The 18,596-nt window shown below is 39.6% G+C and overlaps 1 protein-coding gene across 4 annotated transcripts in view; it reads left to right on the top strand.

The window, feature by feature from the left end:
• The first annotated feature begins 1,010 nt into the window (after positions 1-1,010).
• Positions 1,011-18,596, top strand: part of EIF4B (eukaryotic translation initiation factor 4B) — a 31,355-nt gene continuing 13,769 nt past the window's right edge. For all 4 annotated transcript variants that reach the window (XM_036297225.1, XM_036297224.1, XM_036297223.1 and 1 more), the window contains exons 1-6: positions 1,011-1,157; positions 9,895-10,032; positions 11,275-11,483; positions 14,401-14,517; positions 16,478-16,532; positions 17,141-17,275. In XM_036297225.1, the coding sequence (XP_036153118.1) occupies positions 1,145-1,157; positions 9,895-10,032; positions 11,275-11,483; positions 14,401-14,517; positions 16,478-16,532; positions 17,141-17,275 (667 nt within the window). In that variant the 5' untranslated portion in view covers positions 1,011-1,144. The remainder of the gene's footprint in view (positions 1,158-9,894; positions 10,033-11,274; positions 11,484-14,400; positions 14,518-16,477; positions 16,533-17,140; positions 17,276-18,596) is intronic.

The following is an 18,596-nucleotide window of genomic DNA, read 5'->3' as shown; positions in this document are numbered from 1 at the left end:
AACATCAAACGCTGGTTTACAAAGCCACACGTGATCCAACCTCTACCTAGTTCTCAAACTTCATCTTGTACCCCTCCCTTACCATGCTCCAGCTGCCAGCCTTTAAATTCTTCAACGTGCCAAGATGTTCCAGCCTTGGAGCTTCTGACCTAGCTGTGCATCCTCTGCCTTCTCCTAAAACTCCTGAAGATGTTCACAGGGCTGGCTATTTGTAATTCAGATCTCAGTTTAAATGTCACTACCTCAGAGACTTGCCTTCCCTGATAAGGCAATCTAAAGCTGCACCCAGTCACCTTTTCTCAAAATCACCTTGATTACGAAGTGCTTATGTTTCCCTTACTGGACTGCAACCTCTTTTGGGGAGGTTTTGTTATCTCTTGTACTTAAAAAAGCCAGTTAACAGTACCTGACACATGGTAGCTACCCAATGAAATGTTTCACTGAGTGAAATGCTAATATGACAAATAAGAAAAAATGTAGCATTAGCTGGAGAAGCATGGATAGCACGCTTCTGTGAAAAATGGAGCCTGAGTTTGACTGAACCAAGCCAGTCAGTAAAAGGAAGGATTAAATGAGGTAAAAACCCATGGCAAGTAAGTGTTCCCTATCTTTTACTTTCTAATTCCTTCTAAACATGCCCAATTAGAACCATCCTTACCCAGGATTGTGGGCTTGTTTTGCTTCAACAAACAGAAATTTAAAAAGAAACTCCGAATGCTCGCCTTCAGAAAATCAATTGTAGCAGACCCATTCTGAGTTCCAGCCGGTTCCATTCCCTCCCAGGGTAGCCAACGCGGCCCCGCCCCTTCCGCTGACCCCACCGACAGGAAGTCCGGGCACCAGGAGACCCCGCCCCGGGCTCAGGCCCTGCCCCTGGTCGGCACGTAAGGCTACGTAAAGCGTTAGGGGTTTCGCGACAGCCCAGGCCCCACCCCTTAGGCCACACGTCGCGTAGGTCTTCCCGTAGGACACTGCGCCACCTCCTCACGCAGCTCTACGAACCCAGAACAGCAACGCCCCGCCTCCTGTCTCACTCTTCACCTCCCCGCCCCCTCCCAGTTTCGCGACTCTTAGCCCGGCGCTCCCGCTATAATCACGTGATTGCCTCATCCGGGTCCTTTGCGTTCTCTCTCCCTCTCCCAACATGGCGGCCTCAGGTGAGTGAGCGGCCGAGTGCGTCCAAGGACCGGGTTCCCAAGCCACTCTCCGAGCCTGATCTCCTGATTCCCTGGAGTCGGGGAGTCGGCGGCACTGCTTCCCTTGGGATTTGGAGGCTGCGGCAGGCTGGTGACTTGGCCCTGTTAGGCTACCGCCTCGGGATATTTAGGGGGGAGGGGGAGGGGAAGGACACCCTCCTCCTCGCCCCCTTTTCACCCCATCTGCGCGAGGTTGGAGCGGGGAGTAATGATGGACTCTGGCTTGAGCTGGAACGGAGAGGAGGCACAGAAAGATCGGCGGGAGGTGGGAGGCCTTCTCGGAGACGCGAAGCGCTGTGCCAGCGGGAAGGCGTGGAGGAAAGGAGGAGGCGGTTGGCGCGCGGACGGGTGCACGCTAGACCAGGTCTCCCGGGCGCGAGGCCGTTGCGGACGGGAGTGGGGGCAGGGGATGGGGGGGGCGGGGGCAGTTAGAACCCGAGCGCGAGTAGCTGGAGGGGCGGGAGGTGGCAGTGGTGCGCGTGCGCGGGAGGAGAGCTGAAGGTAGTGGAGACGGGCGCGCCTTGAAAGCCCGCGCGAGAGCGCAGATGGCAAGACTTCACGCTCCTGTGTTGTTTTATGTCCTTCCACTTCCCCTTTTGGAGTGTGGCCCGGCCTGTGTATTGGAAGGGTCTGCGTTAGGCTTGGAGGTTGGAGTTACAGAGTTAGGTGGGATTGGGAAACCCACTGGTGCACCCACGTGTTGGAAGAGAGGAAGCAGGGTGGAGTCAGATTTCTAGTAAGTCAACACATTTTTACCGAACGCAAACTAGACTAGCACACGGTTCATGGTGGTGGAGATACTGTGATGAGCAAGATCAGATCCCATGACAGCTTCCATTTTGGTTGAATTTTTATACTTTCAATGGTGGGATTCAGCTCTTTATTTTTTTCTGAGATAATTGAACAACTAGGAGTGATTTTAAAATAATACTAGTTGCTCGAGTTGGTTTCTGTTTAGACTTCTTGGAGGGGGGGAATATCGCTGCCATGCAAGTCTATTTACATTTCTAATGAAATTAGCAGTGAGCTGTGCAGCATTTTGTAGCATTAATTTTGGTTTTGGGGACATACGGTAGGCATTCCTAATCTGAGGATTCAAACCACGGGGATGGAAAATACTGGGGGGGGGGGGGGGGGGGATGTTGTGTTGCTGGCATGTACTATGTAGTTACCCTGTACTGGGCATGTATAGACTTTTTGTATTACTCCCTAAACAGTACAGTGTAACAACTCTTTACATACCATAACTTTGTATTAGGTATTGGAAGTAATTTAGAGGTGATTTAAAGTATACGGGAGGATTTTATAGTGTATATGCAAATACTATGCCATTCTGAATAAAGTACTTGAGCATATGAGGAATTTTAGTATCCACAGAGGCCCAGGAAAAACCCCCTACAGTACCAAGGATCCACTAGTTCCTTTTCCCTGGCCCGACCTTGCATACTACAAAATATTTATTGAGCCCCTGCTGTCTCTGGACACTCATTTACCACCAAGAATTTATCATCTCTGTTATTACATAGGAGACTAAGGATTGTGTATGTCTTTGGAGAATGTTGAGGGAATTGAGATGCATTTGAACATCATACCTTTTCATCGATGTAGCACTAGACAATTAACCAAGCACTTTTGTGTCTCTTGTTTCGTTTGATGCTCTGAGATAAATGTAGCTAGATGGTGGTATCTCCCAGCTGAAGAAGATGAAATTATTTGTTCAAGGTCATACTGTATGCAGGTGGCAGAGCAAAGTCGAAATCTTTGAGACTCCTGACTCTTCTCCATTATCAACTTGGAAATAACAAGGTTGGCTTCCATGTCATAAGTTCTGGGTGCTGCCCAAAAGCTTCATCTGAAACAAAGTGCTTATTCAGCCTGCATTTGCCATCATAACAGCTTAGTGTCATATTTAGTGAAAAAGCTATACTCCCTTTCTCCGTAACTTTTGTGGAATTTTTAAAAGTGGAAGACATGTTAGCTATTTGTGTCATTGATTTCACAGAGTTGAGTGAAAACCAGAAGGGTTAACGGGATTTGCTTAGTGATATCTCCTGTTCAATATTTACTCTTCCTTGGAAGCTCTCATCTCCTTTAATTCCTTAAATCTCTTTAGATTGTGAACTATGCTAGTATCTGACAGTCTGCCCTTGAAGAATTTGGAGTTTATCAAAATTCTTTACCCACTTTGAATCTTTTCCAATTAATCACACTAATTTTGTTGAGTGACTAGTATTCCCAGATAGTGGTCACTCAACCAATATGGCTGTAGTGATCCTATATAATAAAAGGGTGACATGCAAATTGACCCTAACGGCGGAACAACCAGAACGACTGCTAGACCAGTCGCTATGAGGCGCACTGACCACCTCTTGGTCCTTTTCCACGGCCGGCAGGCTCCAATCGCCTGATGGCGAACAGGGAACCAGGGATGGGTGTCAGGCCAAGGCCCCCGCCCCGCCAGTGCCCGGCCAATCGCCGCACACACACAGGGCAACCCATGGTGGGGGTCGGGCCAGCAAGTGGGCAGAAACAGCCCACCGCTTGGTCCCTTCTCCCGACTGTCAGGCACCTATCACCAGATGGCAAAGGGGGAACCGTGGGTGGGTGGCGGCAGGGGGCAGGGCTGGCTTCGGGCAGCCGGGGAAGATGGCCCTGATCGCAGGCCAGGCCTAGGCACCATACCCGCACACAAATTTCGTGTGCTAGGCCTCTAGTAAAACTATAAAATTCTCAGAGTGTAATTTCAGTATATTTCTTGATGTTAAATGTTTGATACAGGTTAATTTTTCAGACTAAAATGCTTTAAAACTGGAAATAGTATTTATATATGCCCACAAAAGGCCTTTTTCATTTGCTTAACACTTATAAAATGCCATTATATGTGGGATCTTGTTTGATTGTTTATAGAAAGAGGATGGTGTCCAATGATGGTTTTTGTACATCACTTGGTACAACTGAACCTTATAGTTAGTTAAAAATAGTTACATTGGTTGCTATAGATGCTGTTCACATATTACCTATTTTCAAATCCCATCCTCTATCTACCATGTCTGTTACTCTGGGAATAATATACTCAGAATCAGAAGGCCAAAACTAAAACTTAATGACAATTCAAGTACAAATACAGAAAGTAGTGTCAAAGTAAAAATGTTTCTAAGTAATGTCATTTAAATACACACTTTAAACAGCTTTGATATATAATTCACATACCATATATGTAAGGCTTAGAATGCAATACCCTACTATTTGGTATTAGTCTCAAAACAGCCTAGAATTTATTCTCTTTTCATGATGGTGTTAGAAAGAATGAACTTCAGGTGGGTGTGTTTGTTTTTTAACCAAGTGCTTATTTGTAATTAAGTATGTATATGTACATTTTTAAGTGCATATACCAAAGTCAGTTTCTCAGATTTGTGATAAATATTGCTTTGGTCCTAATGGTAGGAAAATGCCCAAAGCAAGAAGTTATTCTTAAATTTTTATTGCTCCTCTCTTACAGATAATCTCCAAGTACTTTGTGTAGTGGTTAGCATGATGTGTTTATTTTTTATTTTTATAATTATCAAATTGAGTGGAAAGGTGAGGAAAGGGCAGTAGGCATTTTCCTCAGACTGTCAAGATGAAATTGGGCAGAGAAGAAGGGTTCATATTTACCTGAATCCAGGGGTTGAAGTGATGGAGCTTATTAGTTCTGACTTAGTCTCTATTCTCTACTCTGCTGAACTATAATGCAGTAAAGGTAAAGCCTCTCAACATCATGATATCGCATTGTATGAAACCTCTTCAGTCTGGGCTCTAATTACTGTAGTTCTAGATACTCTTGTATTTGGGTGCATTGATTGCATTTATACAATGCTGTTTCTTTAAGGAAACATTTGTTAATCACTATTCTTTCATTCTGGAGGATATGGCGAGATTCACTTCCCTTAAAAGAAACAGCTTATCCATTAGCAGTCATTTATCCTCACCCCTCCTCCAACATTAATCTGTTTCTTTGTATTTACCTGTTCTGAATATCTTGTACAATCTGTGGACTTTGTTATTAGCTTCCTTCACTTAGCATGTTTTCAGGATTCATTTGTATTGTAGGATGTATGGGAACTCAGTCCTTATTGCCAAATTGTATGGACATCTATATTTTATTTATCCGTTCATCAGTTAATGGACATTTGGGTTGTTTCCAGGTTTTTTTGCCTAGTATGAATAATACTGCTGTGATCTTATACAGGTTTTTATGACACTTTCTGACTTTCTTAGCCTGTGGTTACTAAAACATTCAAAAGAGTTGCTAACCCTATAAAGTAAGTGGGACTTAGTCTGACAGGATCTAAAATTCAGAAACTTAATTTTTGACAAAGCCTTGTTACTCGAACTCCCCTTCCTAAATAAGAGATTAAGAAAGGTGCAGGAGTGGACGGCGTTGTACAACCAAAAAGCTTTATTGCTTATAGTACTTTAAGATGTCCTCTGTTTTGAAATACAGAACTATCAGCCAGTCTCTATGGATTTTATCACTCCAATAGCTGCCAGTTGTGTTTTTATTACCAATACAAAGAAAGCATATTTTCTACATTCTGCAGCCTGATAATCCTGAATACTTTTATTTATTAATGTGAAAATAACATAACAGTGGTTCTCAACCAGGGGCAATTTTGTCTCCCCCCAGGAGGCATATAGCAGTGTCTGGAGGCATTTTTTATTGTGGGGTGGGGACTTTTTTATTGGCATCTAATGAATAGAAACTAGAGATGCTAGTAACATTCTGCAATGCACAGGACAGTCCCCTCAACAGAATTACCTAGCCTACAATGTCAGTGGTATAGAAATTGAGAAACTGACAGAGTTAAGTTGATTGGTTGTCTTTATTTTTTTATATATCATAACAAATTCTGTTTATTGAGAATGCTAGAGATGTATTATTTCTTGTTTAAGGACAAAAATTTTGAAAAATACTTTCTTTTTAAGATGTCTTAAAAATACATTTTTATTGATTTCGGAGAGGAGAGGGAGAGATAGTAGCATCAATGATGAGAGAGAATCATGGGTGGGCTGCCTCCTGCACACCCCACACTGGGAATGGAGCCTGCAACTCGGGCATGTGCTCTGACCGGGAATCGAACCGTGACCTCCTGGTTCATAGGTTGGTGCTCAACCACTGAGCCATGCCAGCTGGGTTTAAGATCTGTTATTTAACCTATATGAGTCTATAAAAGAGCTTTACAAGTAGTCGGCCCTCTACCTTCAGCTGTTTCGTGGGCAAATGTCACCAATTGCTAACGGAAAAAAACATTAGGGGGAAAAGGTATACTATGTAGTTAGGTCTGCAATGGTTGCATGTGTACAGACAATATACACTTTTTTCTTGTCATTATTCCCTAAATACAGTTTAACTATATAGCATTTACATTGTTTTTGGTATTATAAGTAATCTGTAAATGACTTAAAGTATATGGGAGGATGAGTTAAAATACATCATTTCATATAAAAGTCGTGAGTATCTGAGGATTTGGGTATTCATGGGGGAAGGAGCTTGGGACTGTGGATACCTAGAGATCACTGTACCCAGTGCTTGTCAGTTACGATTGTAATTGAGGCAGCAGGCAGAGGATTTAATAAAATTTCTAGACACGTGTTTCCTCTCTCCCCCCTTAGCCCATGTGGGTTTGGCCTTAAATTGGGACTTGTTTTGTGAGGTTGTTGTTTTAACTTTTTAACCAATTGGATTAAAGAAAAATGAGAGTTACGTAGATCAGTTGGATCATTGTGGCAAGGGATTGATAAACCTTGAGTGTTAAAAGCAATGTTTTACCTTATAAAGAGGAGAACTTTGTTGAAACCCTAAACATGTTGTGGGCCTAGATATTGGAGGAGCAAAGGGCACAGGATTTAGAGAACATAGTTTCTCAGTTTGGGGAGTAAAATAGAGTGAAGCAAACATTGGCACGCACTTTAGATTTGTTGATTTTGCTATTTAAAGGCTAGTTTCTTTAAAGCTGCTGCTTATATTGTGATTGAGTCAGTTCTGCTAGATTTAAAGAAACTTAAGTTAGAAACCTTATGCAAGAATTTTTCCTGAATTAAATGAAATCTGTCATCATCCAACATGGATTTCTCAACCAGAAATTTTTAGAGTGGGCAGTGACAAAATCAGGGGAAATGGAGATGTATGATTTGAAAAGGCATTCTACAACAGCGCTTTAATATTTTTTAGTAATTTGTTTTGCTTATTATTTTTGGAATTTCAAATAACATTGAAGGAGACTTGTTTGTCAAGAGTCAAGGGGTAAAAGTTGAGAAATCCTGATCGAGAAAGTTGATTTAAGCCAAAATCAGACCAAAGGGCAAGTTAGTTTCAGATTCTGCAGTTTTATTAGATATGTATGTAGAACAAAGGGGAAAGGGATACCTTAATCAAATTCTTATTAATCTTATGTTGAACTTGGACGAACCGCTAGTTCTATTTTTATTGTTCCAATAACCAGACAGGTTAATAATTGGTCATACCTGATGACACTAGATTAAGTCCTGTGAGGGTAAGGTGCTCTAGCTAGTATCTTACTAGTCCCAGACAGTGTATTTGAACTAGAGGACATAGAGAAAACTAAAATAAGCCTATATACTATAAGTTTTCTACCTCACAGGTATGCTTTATGTCTTATTCAAATTAGCTTTTTAAACTTTTCCCTAGGCTTTTGCATATGAGCCAGGAGCAGTATCACTGCTATAGTACCCAACCTCTGCATAACTGCTTTCTTTGGAAGCATAAAACAGATCCAGTATAACCTGGTTGATCATAAATTATACTTTTGGAGAAGGAATAGTATTAATTCACTTGAGAGAAGCATGGAAACTTCACATTCAAGGCCATATTTCCCTGTATTATTGCAGCCAAGTTCATCTGGTTTGCACATTGAAGCCATAATACTTCGAGTTCTTGCTGTGTCCAAAAGATTGTTCATAACATTCATCACAAACAGGACTTTATAGGAATAAGTTGGACTTTAAAGGAAAGGCAGATACCAAGTGAGAGAGCACCCTTTTTAGTTAAGCAAATGGTGCATCAAGTTACAGATTTTTCTTGGATTGAAAATTGGAGATTTGGAACATGGAGGATGAACTCGTGGCTATAAAAGCCATGAAACTGATGTTTGTTACAACAAAGCTTCTTACTTTTACCATGTAGTGACTGCTCTCGGGGGCCAGTTCTAGAACTTAACTTAGTCCTTTCAGCTCTCTGCATTAGTTATTGATTGATGCCATCTCGGAAGTGCTGAGGACTAGATAGTCAGAGAGCCAAGGTCAGTCCACTAAATGGAGTCTTGGAGATTCTTGAAGATTTCATGACTGGAAAACATTTAAATGTGTTGATTCTTAGGGATTTCTTAGTTACTCCCTTTAGTATAATATCTCGTTTTCATACGTAGTGTTAAGGTAGGGGAGGAGGAAAATTTTTTTTCTAGAGGGCGGAGAGGTCCTCTAGCTATGTATATGAACCTTACCATTTTAACACTTTCAAATGACAGTGAGCACAACATGTTACCATGATTATTACAACCTGCCATGGAGCTAACAACAAACTGCTTAGAGGCTGGGCCTCTTTGGGAAGAGCCCAAAACTTGGTATACAAAACCCTGGGTTTAATTCTGGCTCTGCCATCCAGTAGTTCTGTAACTTCAGAGTAGTCATTTTGTCTCCGAGTTTTTGTTTCTTTTTCTGTAAATTTTTATAGCAGTGATTCCTACCTCACATGGTTATTTTGTAAGTATCAGACAATCTTCAAAAGTGTCATACAGCCCAGTGGGTGTGGCTCAGTGGTTTAGTGTCAACCCAGGAACTAAGAGGTCTCCAGTTCAATTCCCAGTCAGGGCACATGCTTGGCTTGTGGGCTCTATCCCCAGTAGGGACCATGCAGGAGGCAGTTAATTGATGATGTTCCTCTCTCATCAATGTTTCTATCTCCCTTCTTCTCTCTCTAAAAAATCAATAAAAACATCTTTTTTTAAATAAAGTAAACAGTAATAAGTGTCATACAGAATGTTATAGGGTTAGGAATTTTGTTTTTATTTATTTGTATCCCAGGAACAACAAATGTTGTAACCTGTTTAAAATGCAAGTAGTTGCTAAATTAAAAATCTCAAATTATGAGTGAATAGAGTAGGGAATAAAAAGGTTGCCCTCATCCCAGCCTTTTTCCACATAAGGCACACTTGAAAATCCTTCTAGACCCTTTTTCATGCGTAAAAATAATGTGTATTTAAACAAAGGGACTTAAATAATATGTATTCTGCAACCTTTTTTTTTTCTTTTTTTTTTCACTCTTTCGGCTTTCTGTGCAGTATATTGTGTTTTCTTATTTACATATGCATAGTATTCATATAATGCCATCATCCAATCCTTTGATAAACCTTTATGTTGCGTTGTGTGTTGTGTTGTGTTTTGTTTGAGAGGGAGAGAGAACGAAACATGGATCAGCTGCCTCCTGCACACCTCCTACCAGGGCATCAAGCCTGAAACCTGGGCATGTGCCCTGACTGGGAATTAAACCAGCAACCCTTTGGTGCATAGGACAATGCCCAACCAACTAATAAGCCACCCCGGCCAGTTGCTTTCTTTATAAATATATTTAACAGTAGTACATTGTATAACCCTGTAAATACCCAGGTATTGATGAATAATCTTTCTGCCCTTTTTAAAACAGCAAAAAAGAAGAATAAGAAGGGGAAGACTATCTCCCTAACAGACTTTCTGGCTGAGGATGGAGGGACTGGTGGGGGAAGCACTTATGTCCCCAAACCAGTCAGCTGGGCCGATGAAACAGACGACTTGGAAGGAGATGGTAATTTTCCTTTTTCATTATCTCCTAGACAAAACCTATTCCATAATAGTGGTTCACACTTGTAATTTGAAAGAACTCATTTTGTAGAACCTGAAATACTATGTTTTTGTATTTTATGGAATGTTAGGTTTAGGCTTTGAGAGTTTGTAATAGGGACTAAAGTTGTGACTCAAGAAAGCTAGTTCTGGCTCTTGCATGAACAAATTTTTCTTAAGGTACTATCCTTTTTAACTCATTCATTTGAAAAGTAAGAACTAGATTGTTTCCTTTTAGGTTTAAACTTCTATGATGTCCTCATAAAAGAATATTGCAATGTAATCTATAAGCTGCTTATACTCAGAGTCAAGGAAATTCATTCTAGGAGCTGTTATTATGAAGTCACAGTGTCCCTGGGTAAATAAAAGTGGTCTGATAAAAGGGTATAGGAATAGTAACTATGGTGGAGAAATATAGCAGAGTCATGGGATGTCATTTAGATAAGTTTTATACTTTCAAGGAGTAGGCAGGAGCTACATATAATTGGATATGGAATAAATCTGATTATCCATGTTTTTTGTTTTTCTAAAAGCTTTCATTGTAGCCTGAAGAATAATTTTTCTATTGTAACCTATTTTCATTATTTCATAGATTGTACTTTCCATAAGTGTTGATACCTGAAGTGCAAATTCATGGGCAGTGCTATAGGGACAGAATTAATCTTTTTTTTTTTAAATAAAGGGAGGATAAACCATGAAGAAAATACTTTCTTTAACTGAAAGGCTAGAATGAGAGCTGTTCATAGTGGTTAAATACATTTGGCGTGAGAGGGACCCAGGTCGGAATCCTAGCTCTACCAGGATTACCAGCTATTGCTCTACCATCTGTGTGACCTTAGTTTCCTGAAATCTGAGTTTCCTTCTTTAGAATGGGGAACAATCTCACAGGATTGTTAAAAAGATAAGATGGGATACAATGAATATGACATATCTAGCACATAGTAATATTCCATAAATAGTTGATATTCTCTCTCTCTGCTACATAAAGAATAAGAGTCACCATGATTCTGTTAACTAAAGCCTGGGCCTTGAAATACTTGGAAACAAATAGACGTGAGTCTTTTTGTGTTGTTTTTCTGATTGTAATATTACCGTTACTTTCTTGGGGAGTAGCTTATTTAATGCTTGGTACTTAGCATAGATCCTCTTATTCTAGAATGGCAGTGAGGGAAGTTTCCTCTAACTTATGTCCACTTTTCTATCCTAGTTTCAACCACTTGGCACAGTAATGACGATGATGTGTATAGGGCACCTCCAATTGACCGTTCCATCCTGCCCACTGCTCCACGGGCTGCTCGGGAACCCAATATTGACAGGAGCCGTCTTCCCAAATCGCCGCCCTACACTGCTTTTCTAGGGAACCTGCCCTATGATGTAACCGAAGACTCCATTAAGGAATTCTTTAGAGGATTAAATGTAAGTCTAAAGGTTTAGGCAGACCTAACTGGTTTGGCTCACTGGAGAGAGCGTCTGCCTGCGGACTGAAGGGTCCCAGGTTTGATTCCAGTCAAGGGCATGTACATTGGTTGCAGGCACATTCCCAGTAGGGGGTGTGCAGGAGGCAGCTGATGTTTCTCTTTCATCAATGTTCCTAACTCTCTATCCCTCTCCCTTCCTCTCTGTCAAAAATCAATAAAATATATTTAATAAATAAATAAAGGTTTAGGCAATTAACTAGATACGAAAAATAGCATTATTGATAGTGACTTCTCTGATTTTCTATGTTGAGAAAGATTCTAAGATTGTGTCTAGACTTGGAAGAAGCAGGTGTATAATTAAATGTTTAGGCTCTTTGGCTGAGAATGTTCTCATCCAACACCATTGGACAATCATAGAAAAATTAATGGTACCTTATTGATACAGGGAGAGTCTCAAACCTATACCTCTTCTCATTAAGAAACTTAAACGTGAGATACCCTGTTAAATGTTAAAAGGTAGAAAGTTTCTCTGAACTCAGCCATTCTGTTAATGACATTCAGGCTTAAATCAAGATTACTAATTTTTTGTAAGAACATATTTAACTTAGCGGATATATTAGTATAGTTTATATTAACAAAGTTTGCTTGCTTTAAAAGCTTAAGATAAGTATTTTTTATTAAATTTATTGGGGTAACATTGGTTAATAAGATTATATAAGCTTCAGGTGTCCATTTCTATGATATATGATCTGTATGTTGCATTGTGTGCCCAACACCCAAATCAAATCATCTCCCATCACCATATATTTGGTCCCTTTTACCCTTTACTATCCCGCTCCCCTTCCCTCTAGTAACCATCATACAGTTGCCTGTTTCTGTTTCAGTTTTATATCCCACATATAAGTGAAATCATATGGTTCTTAGCTTTTTCTGACTGATTTATTTCGCTTAGCAAGATATTCTCAAGGTCCATCAATGTTATCGCAAATGGTGGTTTTTCATCTCTTCTTAATGGTATGTTTCAAAATGCTGGTCTAGAAAGTTCTAGAGCAGTGGTTCTCAACCTTCCTAATGCTGCGACCCTTTAATACAGTTCCTCATGTTATGGTGACCCCCAACCATAAAATTATTTTCGTTGCTACTTCATAACTATAATTTTGCTACTGTTATGAATCGTAATGTAAATAACTGATATGCAGGATGTATTTTCATTGTTACAAATTGAACATAATTAAAGCATAGTGATTAATTATATATGTGTTTTCCGATGGTCTTAGGCGACCCCTGTGAAAGGGTCGTTCGACCCCCAAAGGGGTCGCAACCTGCAGGTTGAGAACCGCTGTTCTAGAGTATAGAGGTCCTGAGAAGTTCTTTTTTCAAACTTTGATTAAAAAATACTAAGGACTTAAAAAAATGAAACAATGAGCAGCAGGTTTTAGTTCTATTAGGTTTTTCTCCAGTCTTTGCCAATGAGAAAATACTTAAAAGCAGCTGCTCCCTCCTATTTTGTAGTTGGGTTTTTTGTTTTGTTTTGTTTTGTTTTTTGGGTTTTTTTGTTTTTTTTTTCAGTTGATCAGCATAGCGAGGTTCTCTCTTTATTCTCCTGTTCTAGTTGGGTTTTTTATGTGATTATATTTTTTAATACATTTTTATTGATTTCAGAAAGGAAGGGGGAGAGAGATAGAAACATCAGTGATAAGAGAGAATTATCAATCGGCTGCCTGCTGCAAGCCCGTTACTTGGGATCAAGCCCACAACCCGAGCATGTGCCCTGACCCAGAATTGAACCATCACTTCCTGGTTCATAGGTCAACACTCAAACACTGAGCCTCACTGGCCAGGCATTGATGTGATTATTTTTGACTGCCATCTACAAATTTTCTTCTCTGTTTAATTATGTAGACCAACTAAAAGGTTGACCTGTTCTTGATTTTTCTCTAGTGGCCTCTTTCTCTAGAATGTTGGATAAAATCTCTGGTCTATTCAGGCTTTTCACCTTTATGCTCAGGAACTGGTCTTTACCTACTTCCCTTTCCATGTTTTGTTCCTTTTTCTACTGTATCATGAGTTTAATTAAACTAGAATTTTTAAAAGACTATAATAAAATTTATATATCAGACACCAGAATAAATATCAAATCACTGATCCAGAAGATAAACTTGAATATAGTAAATCAAAAGGATAAGGACAACAGATGTGGATGACGGAGAGGAGATGGTGGGAAAACAAAAGAATTTGAAATCTATCTTAAAATTGGACATAAAGAGGGCTTAACCTGTTGTAAATAATAAATAAAAAATAGTGCCAGGGATTGTTTTATGAGACTTTAAAGGAAAAAATCCTGCATTTACAATCAGAAAACACAAGTTAACCTCAAATTAAAACTAGGTCAGTGTGAATTTTTTCCTGTGCTTCAAAGAGTAAAAATTGAGTGGTTTGACATCTCAGAATTCAGCAGAAGGGTTAGGGATGAGGGAGTTTACAATCCAGTGTTTGATTCTATCAAATTTTTGTTAATGTATGAAGACAGTAGTTCTCAGATAAGTAAGGTTTCCGCAAAATATACTGCCCAGAAAATTTTTTGGCAATAATTGAGTTAAAGACTAAAATAAGCTAATTGTGGAATGAGCGATACAAGGAATACACTGCACTCGTGTTGTTTCTGTTTAGTGTTGTTTTTTTAAGGGTTAAATTTATATTCAAGATGAAGAGGTTTGATAGGGTATACAATGAAGTCTGTCTTCTATCCCTTTGCAGTGGTTTCTTGCTTGAAGACAACCAGGTTCTTCTGTATTCAAAAAGTTTTATTGCATATAATAATGTGTGGTGGTCAAAAGAGGCAAATGAACCAGAACATTGATTTGTGAAACATTTTTTGTTGTTTTGTTTTGTTTTGTTTTGTTTGTTTACTTCAGATCAGTGCAGTGCGTTTACCACGTGAGCCCAGCAATCCAGAGAGGTTGAAAGGTTTTGGTTATGCTGAGTTCGAGGACCTGGATTCCTTGTTCAATGCCCTGAGCCTCAATGAAGAGGTAAAGAAAATAAGGGTGGAGAGTTTGAAGGGTGGGAGCTGACAAATCTAGTGTTTATCAAACTGGTATTTTTTTATGTTGGGTCAGTAACTGTTTCAAAGGTTCCCAGAATATCTATAAAGAAAAGCCTGGGTTATTTAACAATGTAACACTTAAAAGTCACACCACACTTCAGCAAGATCAACAGGCCCCGATAACTCAGGGAGGCACTTAGGTGGGAAATTGTGGAAGAAATTCACCACACCAAGTCTTTAATAGACTCTCACATCCGCTCATAGCTTTGCCTTAGCTCTGGTGGCTTTGCTTTTTCAAAGTAATCTGACCAAATCAAACCAATAGAAAAATCATATTAAACAGTTTAGTATTAAAAGGCATTTTCTCATTTCAGGGAAGTAATGGTGTTTCATTATAATTTTAAGAGGGTTCGGAAACATTTCTTATTCAAACGTCCTTTTTAATAAATACATGCTCTTAGGAATCTTTCACAGAAGAATGACAGGAAACATTCAGTCCTGCTTTTTTTTATCATTGCCCATAGATGTTTTTCTATCAAGACAAATTGGCAGTTAAGTAGGGAGAGGAGATTCAGCTGTTAATACATGAGAGGGAAATAGAGATTAAATCTAATTGTAATACAGTTATTACATGATTGGTGCTATGTAGTGATTCTTAGGCAGGATACTGAAGCATTTATTTACCTTTTAGTGATGGAAGTCTGTAATCTTGAAACTTCTCTTTTTCTAGTGACTTTAGAAATCAAACTAATTATATCTGGGAAGAAAAAAAGACTTTTTGTTCTTTTCTTTCTCTTAATTCCAGATATCCCTCATTATTTGTTGAGAAGGCAGTTTCCAGTGCCATTTGTGCCATAATTCTATAGTCCAGATCTGCCATTTGACATGATTAAAACCAACACCTCTTAAAATATTTTCCTACCTCATAATTGAGTACCACTTTGATAATCTGAAGTAAATGCTAGTTAGAAATAAAAATTCACTTATATAGTTAAATATATGAAAAGCTGAAGTTATTCCAAAATAATTCTTCTCAGATCCTTTTTTAGATCTTATTAATATTACTAATTTTTAACTTCTCAGTCTGGATTTTAAGAGAATAGCATGAGAGGACAGGTGCTGGGTGGAGGGGGTCAATGGGGGAAGGGGAAAGGGAGGACATCTGTAATAACATCTAAAGAATAATAAAGATAATTTTTTTTAAAAAAAGAATAGCATGTAGTAATTATCTGAAGTTTGCTGGATTAACTGTTAAAATGTTGTCATGGTCCAAACTAAGGAACTGCTGTGTATTTAGAGATTTTATTACAGTGGTATTTAATATAATTCTGGGTATTTTTAACTAAAATTCACTGTTATCCTTCTTCAACTGTAGATTCTACTGCGAAATGAGGAAAAATCAGCAGTAGAATTAATTGGGTTCAAAGTATATAAATAATGATGTGGGCAAGGGAAATCAGAGGGTATCCTGGAGGAACTGATTTACCCAAAGGTAATATTAAGTGGAAGAATTTAAGGTTATACAGAGACCATGCTTTAAGCAACTTTGTGATACATAGTAAGTGCTCTGTAAATGTTTGAATGAATAATTACTCTGGACCCAAATGTGTCTTTTGTTTAGATGTCTGGGGATTATTTTTAACTTACTATACTTGGTATTAAATTGCCTTTGATAGTTGAAAAAGTTAAATTAACTCTATTCTGTGAAATTTATCTTTATAAAAATAAGTTAATTGACCTGACATCATTTAAGCCCAACTTAACTAAGATTTCAAGTCTTTATAAAGGATTCTTTAGCCAACAAATTGGAATGTTGGGTAGATTACAATGTTTTTCCTTTATCTTCCTTCCCCCAGTGCTTCTGCTATGCCCAGATGTTCAAGGTCACTCATAGGATTTGTGCATAATGGGGCAAAAGGTTGGTTAATATGGTCCTATGCTCTCAGTCTCTAGGTAACAGGAGAATTCGAGTGGACGTTGCTGATCAAGCCCAGGATAAAGGTAAGGAAGCTGACAAGTTCTCCTGTTTTGTCCTTGTCCTTTCCCAGAAGATTTTAATAGAAGTAGATAGCGGTAGCCCTACTTTAATCTAGATTAGTACTTAACTAAGGATGATTTTGCCCTTAGGGAACATTTGTTGATGTTTGGAGACATTTTGGGTTGTCACAACTGGGGAGTACTACTGACATATAATAGAATCCAGGGACTAATCCAATAGTGCGTAGGACAGCCCCCCACAAGAAAGAATTGTCCAGCTCAGGATGTTAGTAGTGCTGAGATTGAGAAGCCCTGATTGACATAGGTGTTAAATGTATAATAAATAGATTAGTTACCCAACAGCACATTGGACACAAGAGGGGCCTAATTTATGTATATATCAGGGCTCCTCCTAATACAGAAGTTGAGAGATAAGCATTAAGCCAGTAGGAATAAATGTGAGGAAATATATCACTCAGTTGAATTGGAGAGTGCACTTGTGATAACTTCGTGACTGTGCTGTGGTATGAGCAAGAAATATCGTAAATTGAAGGGAGTTTTCTACGCATGCAATTAATATTGAGCAAATGTTTTTGTGGACTCGTTTGTTATTTTATTTTATATATCTATAGACAGGGACGATCGTTCTTTTGGCCGAGATAGAAATCGGGATTCTGACAAAACAGATACAGACTGGAGAGCCCGTCCTGCCACAGACAGCTTTGATGACTACCCACCTAGAAGAGGTGATGATAGTTTTGGAGACAGTAAGTTCATTTTTATCAAGTTCATTTTTTCTGTGTTACTTTCTTTTTTTTAGAGACTGTTGTTAATAAAGAAACCCAACAGATTCTACAAAGTAAAGTACTTGAATTAACATGACTCCAGCAAGATTGATGGGTTTAGAGTGGTATTTAGTAATTCCTCACTTGATATAATTAATAGGTTCTGCAACTTTTAAGTGAAACAGCATATAATGAAACCAGTTTTACCTTAGGCTAATTGATAGAAACAAGAGTTAAGTTCTACATTATTGGAGAATTTGCTATACAAAAATTCCTTGCATCACTAGAAGCAGTCAAAATGTAAATTTATAAAAATACCTTTTAAAATAACAAAATTCATTCACTTCAAAAATACTTTGCCATATGCCAGATATTGTTCTAAGTTCAGGCTAAAGCAGTGAACAACAGACAAAAATCCCATCTTCATTGGACATTGTTTATACTAGGGAAGAGAAACAATCTATACTAATAAAACAGTAATATGCTAATTAGACCCAGAGACCTTCTGGACAAAGCCATGATGGCGGGGCCGAGGCAGAGGCAGTTAGGGGCGATCAGGCCAGGAGGGAAGGACAGTTGGGGGTGATCAGGCCGGCAGGGTGGGGGGGCAGTTGGGGGCGAGCAGGCCAGCAGGCAGAGTGGTTAGGGGCAGGCAGGCAGGCAGGTGAGCAGTTAGGAGCAAGCGGTCCCAGATTGCGAGAGGGATGTCCCAGATTGGAAAGGGTACAGGCTGCGCTGAGGGACACACACACACACACCACACCACCCCCCACCCCCCACACGAATTTCGTGCACCGGGCCACTAGTCTATATAATAAAAGCCTAAGTGAAGTTACAGCAGAACAACCAGTTGCTATGATGCGCACTGACCACCGGGGGCAGACGCTTCCACAGGGGGAGTGCCGCTCAGCCAGAAGCTGGGCTTATGGCTGGTGAGCACAGCGGCAATGGTGGGAGCCTCTCCCGCCTCCACACCAGTGCTAAGGAGCAGTGAGCCAAGCGGTAAGGAGCGAGGGACCCGGGTTGCAAGAGGACGCAGGCTGGTCTGAGGGGACACCCCTTCCCCCTCGTGCACTGGGCCTCTGCTCTGCAAATAAAAGGTAATTTAAAGAAGGGGAATAAGGAACGTCATGGGGTAGGGATTGGGATGGGTCACAGCTTCACACATATCACCCGAGTCCAACAGGAGCTTTGTAAAATGTTTATCGATAAAGTTATGCAACTTTATTAAAATACATACAGAAATACTCAACAATGTTTGTATTTTTTAAATGGAATTTACTCTTCAGTAAAGAAGTTACTA

This window comes from Myotis myotis, unplaced genomic scaffold, assembly GCF_014108235.1.
Source record: "Myotis myotis isolate mMyoMyo1 unplaced genomic scaffold, mMyoMyo1.p scaffold_m19_p_3, whole genome shotgun sequence".
In the NCBI taxonomy this organism is placed as follows: domain Eukaryota; kingdom Metazoa; phylum Chordata; class Mammalia; order Chiroptera; family Vespertilionidae; genus Myotis; species Myotis myotis.
Note: the sequence above shows the minus strand (reverse complement) of the source record. Positions and strands in the feature narration are given on the sequence as shown.